Source organism: Amblyomma americanum, chromosome 4, assembly GCF_052857255.1.
Source record: "Amblyomma americanum isolate KBUSLIRL-KWMA chromosome 4, ASM5285725v1, whole genome shotgun sequence".
NCBI lineage: Eukaryota > Metazoa > Arthropoda > Arachnida > Ixodida > Ixodidae > Amblyomma > Amblyomma americanum.
In genome coordinates, this window is record NC_135500.1 from 81,200,617 (window position 1) to 81,212,502 (window position 11,886).

The window sequence follows — 11,886 nt, forward strand, 5'->3', positions numbered from 1 at the left end:
GTACCGCGCTACTGCCTCTCTCCGTCACGATGGCTGGAGGAAAATGGAAGTTTCGGACAGCTCATGCCTTCGGTAAAAAGCGCTAACGGCGGCTGCAGACACGCGAGGAGCCATCAGACCCGACGGCAGCGGCGGCGATCCCCACGAGCCAGTGCAATGCACCTACGGAGGAAGCGGTAGCACATGCGGCACCGGCGCCCATTGCGGTGCCAAAAACAGTGCGCGTCGACACGCCACTTCTTTCCGAAACCGAAAAAATGGCAATCGATCTCCACGCAGAGGAAGATGAGCGACGGCTTTCTTTGATGTCCGCTACCCGCCGCAAGCAATCTCTTTTGGGAGACTTCGACAAGGCGCCAGGAAGCGAGACGGCGTTCCCTGTTGCAAGCCTGAGCTGCTCAAATGCGTGCAGTGCAGAGTGCTGTAGTCCTGTGTCACTGTCAAAGATGGGCCATGAGTACGGAATTGCAGTCAAGCTCGTTGTGAACTGCGATTCTTGTGGAGAACTCAAGGACTAGTGGAGCTCGCCGAGGGCAGGTGGGAACGCAACGTGCAACTCGTTTAAAGTGAACGTGCTCGCGAATCATGCTGTTACGAGCACAAGAAACGGTTAAACCATCCTCAACGACATTTTTTCGGCTCTCAACATTTCGCGACGTGGTTTGCACCAAAAAACGTACCAAAAATATGTGAAGAGGAAGCTGAACCCTGCCCACCTGAATGCTGCCACGCATGTGATGGGCGAATGTGCGGATGCCGTGAAATCCTTGTACGGTCAGCTAAATGAGAACCCCGGCAATATTGCAGTCTCCTATGATGGAACATGGCTAACAAAAGGCCATCCCTCGCACACCTGTGTGGGAACAGTCATTGAACTGTTTACCGGGTATGTGCTCGATTTTGTATTTCTCTCCAACTTTTGTTTAGGATGCCAACTGGGCCGAAAGAAGGTGACCCTCACTATGAAGAATAGCAAGCTGACCACCTGTGTCAAAAAAAGAAACAGCTCGAGCAAGCCCGGCCAAATGGAAGTGGAAGCTGCAAAAGTACTGTTTGGCCGATCACTGAACAAGCATGGACTGCGGTACACAACCATGTTCTGCGACGGTGATAGTCGTGGATTCAACACCCTGCACGAAGAAAAAATTAATGGCTTTGTGGAAATCGAGAAAAAAGATTGCATTAATCATATCCATAAACGCACGGGTGCTGCCCCAAGAAGCCTGCAGTAAAAAAGCAAGGGAAACGGCAAGAGGAGCCTTGGTGGAAAGGGCAAGCTCACAGGTGAGCTTATCACAGAACTGTCCCCCTACAATGGACAAGCATTAAAAGCAAACCAGGGCAACACTGATGCAATGAAAAATGCTGTCCTCGTGACCTATTATCACATAACCTCCACGGACGCAAGGCCAAATCATTCGCTGTGCCCAAAAGGTGAAGCCGGCGTACTTACAACATGGCCGTGGCCAAAGAAGGAACCTCCACCTAGGCACCGATACAGCCTGCCAGACTATGTTGCAGAGGCACTGCTGCCTATATACACGCGCCTCTCAAACGGAAATTTGCTTGAACGCTGTTAGAGAGGCAAAACGCAAAATTCAAACGAGTGCCTACACTCGGTGATATGGTCACTCGTACCAAAAAACAGGCACGCCTCTCTTTATACTGTTGAGAGTGCGGAGGCAGAAGTGGTCGCAAGGCTGAACGCTGGCACAGTGTGTGCCAGTGAGGCCATCCTCAGGGCGCTGCATGTCAACAAAAGCAGTGTGACGCTGCAAATTTGCACCGAGAAGGACCAGCGTCTGCTGGTCTTTCCTTGTTTTCTCAAAACTGATTTCTTTACCACTGCACATACTGTTGCCCAAAATATCTCCAGATGTGGTGGTCAGATTTGGACAATTCTTGTTGCATTTTAAAGCTCCTGAATTGCTCTGTGCAATAAAATCAAAACAATGCAACATTTCTCTTTCCAATTTTTTCATCAATGTATGATAAAAACTGTCAGTCAGTTTAAAGAGCAGTGTCTCCCCTTAAAAGCCAGCTTCCTACTCCCTAATCTCCCCTTATCGAGGCCACTTGTAGTAGAAACGTGTTGCTCACACACATAGTAAAGAGAAGTCCATGCCGAGAACAAAACCCCTGCTCTTTGAATTACCTGTTCTGGCACGTCACATGATGGGTTCTCTCACAGGATCAAGGCTGCCCTAAGCTTTCACTGTAAAAAAAACAAAAGTATGTTCCAAAAATGCTAGTGAACAGGACCGATCCTCAACAGAAAAGATGCGCCCCTAACAGCTCTCACGGGCCGAAATATTTATGGTACCTTTCTCTTCACAATATGGATGCAATGCTAAGTACGCCTGGCCTTTCCTTTCAACCCACCAATACCATTCTTGTGCGCTGAACCAGGGTCACAGCTGCTTTTGCAATGGTTTCTCTGGGCACCTGCTGTATATGCACCAGAACCATGCTCCAAGCAAGGCTTAACCTCGAAGTATAAGCACTTAAATCATCGCATGCATGCAACACACACAAGTCTCGGGAAGGAACAGCACTGCTGAAACATGCCTGATATGAAATCCTTGTGCCACGGGCCCGCAACAGTATCCCCAACTCACCAATATGTAAATCCTGATGCCTCATTTATTTGACTGCTTTCCTCAGTTCAACTCGTGCCCTAATCCAAGTATGAAAGGGCAGACAAAGGAGGTGTGCACTTCCCACCTTCAACCCACTAATGAAAGCTGGTGCCAGTAGTGACAAAGCTTTGTCAGCTGCACTTAACCCAAATGAAATGAACTTGACAACCTGCTAGCAAAAACACTCGCAACCACACATATGTAACAAGCCCCCTTATGTTATATTCCCCATTCCTAAGAACTTCTCCCAGAGCAATCCCAAATACACCAAGGGCACTGCTGACAACAGAAATTTGCGCTGCTGTCTAGCCGCTGCACAACTGAAGTACTGGACAAGTGCCATGAAAACCTTTGGAAGTGTTGCGACCCCATCCAAGCCAGAAGAACTCACGCTTTAGCAAGCCGCTTGCGCTTGTGCCGGTAGCTGCTCTCCGACGAGCTGTAGGAGTCGCAACTCTCTGACCGGTGTCTCCTTCGAGGCATGGCTGCTACCTGCAGGAATGAGCAGAAACTTCACATTAGCCCATATGCCAGGCAATAGTAAGACTGTATCATGTGCAGTCTTGCTGTTAACACTAACGGTAAAGCCAGTGAAGACACCATCATCAGGGTCTTACTCATAATTTGAAATTTGATGGAATTCTGCAGATTGCAACGACACTTAGAAAAGTCTATTCTCCTGTCCTCACCAGGATTTTTTTTTTTCATTATGTCAGAATTGATGGTTCTAGGAGACATATCCAGATACAGATTAATGTTGACTCAAATGTATTTGCAAGTTCATCTGCATCAAACAAGCAAGCGCGTGCGCGCACACACACACACACACACAGTTGATACAAATGACAGAATAGAGGTCTTATATGCCCAAGCTTTGACTAACCTGCATGAGCTATTGGGTAACCTATAATCACATTCTCCATTTATGCTCAGAAGCATTTTCAGCCAGAGCTGGTTTAATCATTGTTGCTGTCTGACAGGAAACAGAACGATCTACTCTGCCAATGGTTCCATCTTTCCCGCAAGATGGTGGAAACGTTGCATTTGGCAAGCTAAAGCACAGAGCTAGAATTGCAGCACACAGCACCTTTCCTTATGCACTAATAATGGGCAAATGTTAAGAGCCAAGTGCATTACTATGCATACTACTGTGCCCGTGCAAAATTTGTAAGTTCACAAACCAGTGGTATGGGAGAATGCTGACTCATTTAGTGTCCAGAGAAACCCGTTGGTTAGTCTTTACAACTGCCAGTGATTATAAACTGATATCCAGACGGCACATTTGGGTAGCAAATATTTGGCCGAGATATTTATGACTATGTCGCCTGTATGTACACTGGGCTTGTTCCTTGAGAGCGACTCTTGGGCTAGTTCAAGTTCCATTCTTCTGGATCACCAACAACGTGGCGTGTGTTTGTGATGCCTTGTGCTGTATCTGTCCTAGTTAGTGCACTAGTGATCTCCAGGAACGATCAGTTGCATACGGCCGGACATGTTTCACGACCTTCGAACTTCGTAATGCCGCGCTTGCTTTTTCCACGATCAATGCAGCCAGCATGTTGGGGTAGCAAAAGCGGGCCCCCGAACGAGTCATTTGCATGCCCTCCAAATGAACGTTCTCTCGCGCCCACTTATTTCGCCCGAGCACAAGAGGCCTTGCGTCACTCGCATCTGACAGCAGCGGGTCCTTTATCAGTCATCAACGAAGTGTGACGCTTGCTAGACGCAACAGCAACGGTCAGGATACGCAGCCGCGATGCTTTCACAACTATGGCCGCCTGGTCGCGAAACGCCATTTTGTCTCCATCCTCGCCATCTCGCACACATTAAAAACGAAAAGCCAATCGCTATTAATATATCTTGCCACAGGCGCCCGTGCTTGTCAGAGATATTAGTGAAACGGGCAACGGCCCAACCGACGCCGGAGCGGTGAGCAAAATGCTCGAGAAACCAACGACGCGTATCGAACGCCCCGAGGACTTTCCGATGCCATAGAAAAAACTCCAGACACGCGAAGCCTAACACGCGGTATCCAAGCAGAGTTTTTTGGCCGTCTAGGGCACCAAGAGTGCCTACACGTGGAAGCTCCGCGACGAGAGCGGCTCCTGACACGATGCTGCTAAATCTGGCCAGGTGGAAGGCGCAGTAAACGTGGACGCTGCATGAGGGGGGGGGGGGGCTCCGTTGGGCTCCGTCCCAGGCAAGTGGTTGCGCATACATTCGAGTAGACCTCACCTTTGTGACGCTTCGACGACACCAAGGAAGTTCAGTTACTGGGCTATGTTCTTCCGTCTTGCCCCCTGCGCCTTCTAGGAGCTCAAGGATCGCCCGCAAATCTGCTTAGCGCGCTGGTCTTTTGCTTAGCGATCAATTCGGCTCAAGACTAAAATGGCGCAGTTAGCAACTGGGCTGACTGGGCTGAGGAACGAATCCGGAACGAATTAACAAACATTCAAAACAAAACGCAGTCACTTTTTATATCTTGTTTTACACAAAATAAAAAATAAGTTTGATATTTTTTTTAGAAATAAGCTAAACAATTCATGTCAGGATATTAAATGTTACAAAAGCGAACAAATGCGCCTCTTTATTAGTGTCAAAAGTGTCGGACAGATGGCAGATGGCTCGATCACCGTTTTTGTGCAGTGTGGTGAAGCTGTTTCAATTTGTGCAGGCGCCTTTACGGCAGAGGTATACACGTGTGTGCTCTTTCGGCTCTTTGCAGCCCTTCAGTGCTAACTGCGTCCACGTTTTTTAAAGGTAATTACAAGAGCTTCGCGATATCAGCAATTTTTTTGTTGGTTTGTTTTTCTTTCCCCCAGCCGTCCATGCCGTTCCCATCATGTCTGCTACTGTGAAGGCTCTCCGAACGGCCATCGGTCAAGCAGTAAAAGCGTTGCATCTGGAACCTTTCAAGCGAGTCACGGTCAAATTCGACCCCTTCCACAGCAATGCGACGCCCGTGAGGTGGGTCACACTGTGGGGAGAGGGCAGGAACCTGGCGAGCGGCTGTGCGGCACGCGCTGGCCAGCCACGGTCACAACAGTCCGTGCGCTCTCGAGTGTAGCCTTTTGTGATCATACGACGGCTTAAGAGTGCAGTCGACTGGTTCTGCAGTTTTCCGACAATTTAAATGCCTCGTGCACAATGTTAAACGCGTTGTTGAGCAGTCTTCGTTTTGTAACACAGCACACTTCCGAACCGCCACCGACTGGAACGGCCTTCCCCACGAAATCGTTGCTACTACCTGCCCATCTTCGTTTTTGCAACTTTTGTACGACCATTTTTGTCAATAATTATTTATCATGTGTATTACTGTATGTATAAAACCCACCCCTTATGTAATGCCCCTCCGGGGGACTTTTAAGGTAATAAACTGAACTGAACAAACTCACAATAAGGGGGACATTCTCTTCCAGTCACATTTCTTTTAAGGTTCCATATGTTTATTTCTGTTCCTGCTAGAATGTCGTTTACACTGTGGTCCCAAAATCGCACTGGTGCTCTTGTATCCCGTCTGCATTAGATGCCTGTCATCTCTTTTTCCATGGGGCTAGTAAGTGGGCCATGTTGGGAACGCGTTGACGTCCAGATAGGGTCATTCACTCAAACACCAGTATTTGTCATACTTGTTTTAGTCAAGCTCTAATTACCACCTGCATATGTCACACGTGAAACTATCAAGTGCAGGTGACAGCATCATTGTTTAAAATAATTTAAATAACACATGACTTCTCGGATATTTCATGCTCACCAGCTGTTTGCAGTGTAGCATAATATCTGCATCAGTAGAAGAAACATGGCATACGTAGTGTTCATCTGCTGAAATTTTAATGCATATCATTGCATCTCTCTCATTTTTTATTTTACTTCTTTCACAAAGCACTTCAGAGTTGTGCTGGCTGAGCTGACCTGCCAACAGTTGCAGCATGCTTAGTCATTCTGTGCATTTTTGGCTGCACATTTTTCACAGCCGCAAGACTGAAGACACAAAGTTTTGCAACAATTGTAAAAGGTACTTCCCAGGTTTAAGCGTTGTTTCAGCTGGGCTGAGTCTGGGGTGAATGGCACCTGAAAACTTCTATTTCATGTGCTTTTCCTAGTTGCACTGAAGAGCTGCTAAAGCATGAACAAGAAACAATATGGTTTCGTTCTGCAGCATTAGCTTGTGGAAATGCTGTCTTTTTTTTAGGGTGCCATCATGGACACCTTGCATGGCTGAACCAAGACAGATTGCTTTTTTTTTTTTTTACCTTCACTGCTTCCAGAAAAATTGTTTGTTTGTTTGTGGGCTACTGTTATGAGGCAAGCAAGGTCGCATACATGATGCATGACAGGTCATGCAATTGTGATAATGGTGTGCAAAGGGAGAAGTAATAATCTTGTGTTTTATGAAGCCCATGAATGTGAATACCTTATTCTCAAAGGTGTGTTGCAGAATGGGTGAGTGCTGGCCAATCCAGTTTTAGATTTTTGAAGAATTGAAGCTTGCACTGTCTGGTTGGTCCATTTGCTAGCATGGCAGCATTTTTGGTGTCAATGGAGAGATCTTTACAGCTGTTGTCAGTTCATGTTCAGCAGCAGAGGAGCATTACAGTTTCGGTTGTCGTGCGTCTCTGGTCTTGGCTATGTGCCCTTTTTTTGCTGCAACGTCCAACCTTGAAGGTTGCCACTCCCGCTTTCACATTAGCTATTTGTTTGCTGCCACTGCAGCTGCGAATAGTTCATGGGTGATTCGCGATTGACCTCAACACTTTTAGCGGAAGAGCGAAGTTGATGTGGTGGCGACTGGAAGAGAAAGTACTTCCTTTGCAGGGACTTCCTGCACTTTCTGAGTGCAAAACAGGTGCGGCTAACCAACCCCGACTGTGCCCTCAAGACAGAGGTGGTGTGTGACCGCTCGGAACCCACTATCGAGATCACGTACTGTAAGTAGCCACTGTGATCATGGCATTTCTGCTGATTTTTCTTCTTCTTTTTTTTGACATTGAAAACTGGAAGCAACTGGTATTTTTTTTTTTCAATTTCCTCAGGAGCCTCAGCATGCCAGAGCAAATGATCAATTTTCACCTGTTTTCAGGTGACTGCAGTATCCAAATGCAAGAAAACATCAGCCACTAACTCAGCAGATATTCCTTCTGCTTCCACAGTAGAACATTTATATAGCAAAGTCGTCAGGAAAACAAAGATTGTTTGTAATGTCAGTAGCTGTCGTATCTTGAACTTACAGACTCTGCGGTCACCTGAAAGCATGGAAGGCCGCCGCGGTGGCTCTGGCACTTGGCTGCTTACCCGAAAGATGCGGGTTCGATCCCGGCTGCAGCGTTCGCATTTCGATGAAGGCAGAATGCTAGAGGCATGTGCGCTGTGCGATGTTAGTGCCCGTTAAAGAACTCCAGGCGGTTGAAATTTCCGGAGTTGTTCACCACAGCGTCCCTCATAGCCCGAGTTGCTTTGTGACGTGAAACCCCTATAAAACCACACAAAAACCATAAACCTGAAAGCATGGAATATTTATTTTCGTTGGTGTAGACTGTGCCACTGATTTCCTTGAGGCGAGAATTATGAAACCACACGGCAGCTCCAGCTGAAACTGCCACTTTACTAATAATATTACATGACCATCGTGGAGAGAACTCCGGCTCCTGAACAACAAGTGGCCTTGTCTCTAAAACAGCAGCCAGGAGTTCTGCAGCGCTTTTGCATCAATTTTGAATGGTTCACTGGGATCCTCTTTGTGGGCTCCTTGCAGGGTTTTCTTCGACACTGGTCTTTTAACAACCAGATCTTGTTTTAATGAGTAGTTTAAGCTTGCTTCATATGTCTGGATGAAGAAATAAAGGCTGGACATTTCCGAAGGCTGTTTGAGAGCACTCTGATTTGGTAGTTAGTGTTTTTCCTTTTGGTTCCATGCTTGCTTTTGCAGGAACCTAAGAAATGCCACAAGGATCTTAGTTGTCATCCATGTCTTTGAGATTCTCGTCGTTACCTGCTCATGAAAAAAATGCTTGCTGCTACTGCTGTCAAAATGAGTTTTAAGCACCTTCACTATAAAAGTAGCATTTTTTGTGATTGGAGCAGGAAGTTTACTAAAAGACGTGTGGTGCCAGTTTAAAGAAACGTAAACATCATTGGGAAATGCTACAAATTGAGCGTATATACTTTCTTTCAGATGTGCTGTCCTGTTGCTGTGAAAGTGAAATGCTTGTTACTCTTGTCTCACTCGTTCTATGAAGTGGTGCCAGCCAATGTGTTGTAGAGTCGTATAGCCGTTGCAATTGCTTTCACTTACTCTGTGAAATGCCACCGCAAGTTTCTTTCACGTTTGTTAACAAGAAATTTCATTGGTCAAATGTTTTAGGAGAATCCCCCAAGGTGGAGTAGGTTTGTAACAAGGGAGTAGCTACTCATTGATATCCACCCAAGCACAGCCATACCACTACAAAGGAAAGCTATACAGCTTTCTCAGAAACTTCATAGTTAAAGAAAAATTTGTAGTGGTCCGGGGTTCGAACCCGGGACCATGTCTTCACCGGAGCAGTCGCTCTGCCAACTGAGCTAACTGGGATGGCTAGCATATGGTAGGGTGAGAGCGATTGATCAATAACTCGAAGTGGGAACATTGTTGATCAAATGTTTGAGGGGAATACCCCAATGTGGCATATATTTGTAGTAAGGGAGTAACCGGTGGTCCCGGGTTCGAACCTCGGACCAGCACGAATTTTTAACTACGAAGTTTCTGTGGAAGTTGTATAGCTTCCCTTTGTGTCGGTATGGCTGGGCTTGGGTGGATGTCAATGAGTAATTACTCCCTTATTAAGGAATTCCATTGGTCGCAACAGCTGTGCCACTCTACTAGAGATTTGCCGAGACCAGTTCATAAAGTGACTGTGACAAGAGCGACAATCATTTTGCTGAAGATCGCATGTGATACAGTCTTGGGCGAGGAAGGCAGATAGGTGGGCTGGCTGGCAAAGGTTCACAGTTGCAGCTGGAGCACAGAAGAATGAAAAACATGGAGTGGGCGTTTACCAACACCAGAGTTTTTTTTTTCACGTGCTGAAGATAAACGTGTTTAATGGCATATACTAATGTGCTGCAAATCTCTTGATTGGAATGCGCCATAAAAAAATGCAAGAAAAAATACAAATGAAAAGATGGAGAACAGTGACTAGGTGGCCCTTTCTAAACAATACAATTCTTTTCTTGAAATCGAGATGGATACCTTGCTTGCTTGGCTGTCCCCTGACCGCATTTAAGCAGGTCTTTCGGATAGCATTTGTTCTCTGATCACATAGTGGAATATGACAGAAATGGCCTCCAATTCCTTGCTATTTGTGAGTGCATGTCCTGTGTCGCCTCCTCTACATCTTTTATTCTTTAGAGCTTTTAGTCTTGGTGGGGATATCAGCACATTTGCAACATAATTTCTGTACCATGTGGTCGATATGCAGTGGACGGACGACGTGCACTGATTCGCTGTGGCCACCTGACCGGCCTGGAGGTGCTGCAGACGGCAGTACGACTGGCGGGTGAGCGGCAGAGTCATGACCAAATCAGCTGAAAAGCTGACGCCCCAGGCGGAGCTGTTCATGCGCGTGTATGGACAAGTGCCTGCCTTCCGCGACATATTTGACGAGGAAACCTTCTACATCTTTGCCACCTGCTTCGTCCTGGCCACCTGCCTCGTCGCCTTCCTGCTGTCACGGTTCATCACTCTGCGGCCAGTCGAGTAGGCTGCATGTTGAGCCCCCACATGGCATCACACATGCCGATTGTCCACACTCTTGTGTTGGCACCACTCTGGTCAAGTCAAGCATCGGTGTCATACATTTGCGTGGAATTTGTGCGCTTCACGTTATTCTTGCCTAGCAAGGGATGTCAGTTCACGTCATAGTAAACTTACTTGCATCTGAACCTGCCTGTTGTCTCATTTGTGTCATGGGCTGTCCTAGTGCCCGTTGGTCATGGGCACAGCCTTGTATGAGTTTGAAGACACAAGTTTCATTATGTACCACCCAGAGCATGGTGTTGTGGGCACTCTGCATGTGGCTAAGTTTTTGAAATGAATTTGATCTTCACTAGCACATGAACCTACAAGTCCTTCAAACATGTTTGATATTCACATGCATGCTAAGTTGATGCAGTTGGGTGTAATGATGGAGGAACAGCAGTGGCCGCAACTGAAACATTTACGCTCATCGCACAGCACGACTCTTAGAAGTAATGCATTCCTCAGTAGTTTCTAGTTCATTGTCATTATGACTGAGCACTTGCAAGGCTGTGGTGGTCACGTCTTCGTCTTTATTATGTTATTAATGTTAAACAAATTGTACCAGATGCTCATGTAAGACGCAGAACATCTCCCAGCCAGCTGCAGGTCTGAAAGCATCAATGAAAGCCGCTGTGATGGCTGAGTGGTTATGGTTCTTGGCTACTGGCCCAAATGACGCGGGTTCGATCCTGGCTGCAGCAGTTGCATTTTGATAGAGGCGAAATGCTACAGGCTTATGTAGTGTACAATGTCTGTGCACATTAAAGAACCTTAAGTGGTCGAACTTATCCGGAGCCCTCCAATAACGCTGACCCTTATTGCCCCGAGTCGCTTTGAGACGTTAAGCCCCATAAAACCAAACCAATCTTATCTGGTTCCTCAGTCATATCCTGGCTAGTGTTCAAGGATGCATGCTATCGCTATTAATGTGGTAGTGTTAAAGGCCCCCTTATGCAGAAAATCCAGTGTCAGCGTTGTGAGCGAGAAATCACGGGCGTATGGCTCTGGCAGGTGGTCCCCTGAGAGCAACCTACCTAGCGTCATCACAGCCTGCCTAGCGGATAGTGAGCTAACTGCCCACCATTTGAGGTGGGCAGTAGATTGCTCGGGATTGGTTGCTAGGGAAGCACTACCCGGCAGCACAAGGCCTACCTCTGGGAGCACCTGCCATCGCAAGGCAGTGGTGCATCGCTTAATTGCTGCATCACTGTGTCAGGAGGAGTATGAGGACTCCCGGGGATTTATGATGTAGAAAGTGACCTTCTGCATATATGGGAATTAACCCACTACACTATTGCGTCATACCCTTTAGGTGGAGCTTAAGTGTCTCCTCCAATTTATTTTCATGGTGTCACAGTTCTTGTAATGAGCTCTCAGGGCATGAACTATTGCAGTATCCCATACATTTTTCTCCTGTTCTGCCAGGGGGTATTATCTTGTGAGTGAATGATGATGCAGTGAGCAGAAAAATTT

The 11,886-nt window shown here is 46.8% G+C and overlaps 2 protein-coding genes across 6 annotated transcripts in view; one reads left to right on the forward strand and one right to left on the reverse strand.

The window, feature by feature from the left end:
• The window catches only part of Doa (CDC like kinase darkener of apricot), a 40,606-nt gene extending 35,529 nt beyond the window's left edge, over window positions 1–5,077 (reverse strand). For all 3 annotated transcript variants that reach the window (XM_077661125.1, XM_077661126.1, XM_077661124.1), the window contains exons 1-2: window positions 4,875–5,077; window positions 3,031–3,131 (exon numbers count right to left, since the gene is read on the reverse strand). In XM_077661125.1, coding sequence (XP_077517251.1) covers window positions 3,031–3,122 — 92 coding nt within the window. In that variant the 5' untranslated portion in view covers window positions 3,123–3,131; window positions 4,875–5,077. The remainder of the gene's footprint in view (window positions 1–3,030; window positions 3,132–4,874) is intronic.
• Window positions 5,078–5,245: 168 nt separating this feature from the next.
• mRpL53 (mitochondrial ribosomal protein L53) lies at window positions 5,246–10,556 on the forward strand. Of its 3 annotated transcripts, none has more exons than XM_077661130.1 (4): window positions 5,246–5,330; window positions 5,462–5,606; window positions 7,455–7,567; window positions 10,094–10,556. In XM_077661130.1, exons 2-4 carry the CDS (start codon window positions 5,482–5,484, stop codon window positions 10,201–10,203), a joined length of 348 nt encoding a protein of 115 aa, XP_077517256.1. In that variant the 5' UTR covers window positions 5,246–5,330; window positions 5,462–5,481; the 3' UTR covers window positions 10,204–10,556. The 3 variants fall into 3 exon arrangements, with proteins under 3 accessions (XP_077517256.1, XP_077517254.1, XP_077517257.1); XM_077661128.1 differs by having other exon boundaries at window positions 5,277–5,399; XM_077661131.1 differs by having other exon boundaries at window positions 5,313–5,338.
• The last annotated feature ends 1,330 nt before the right edge of the window (window positions 10,557–11,886 follow it).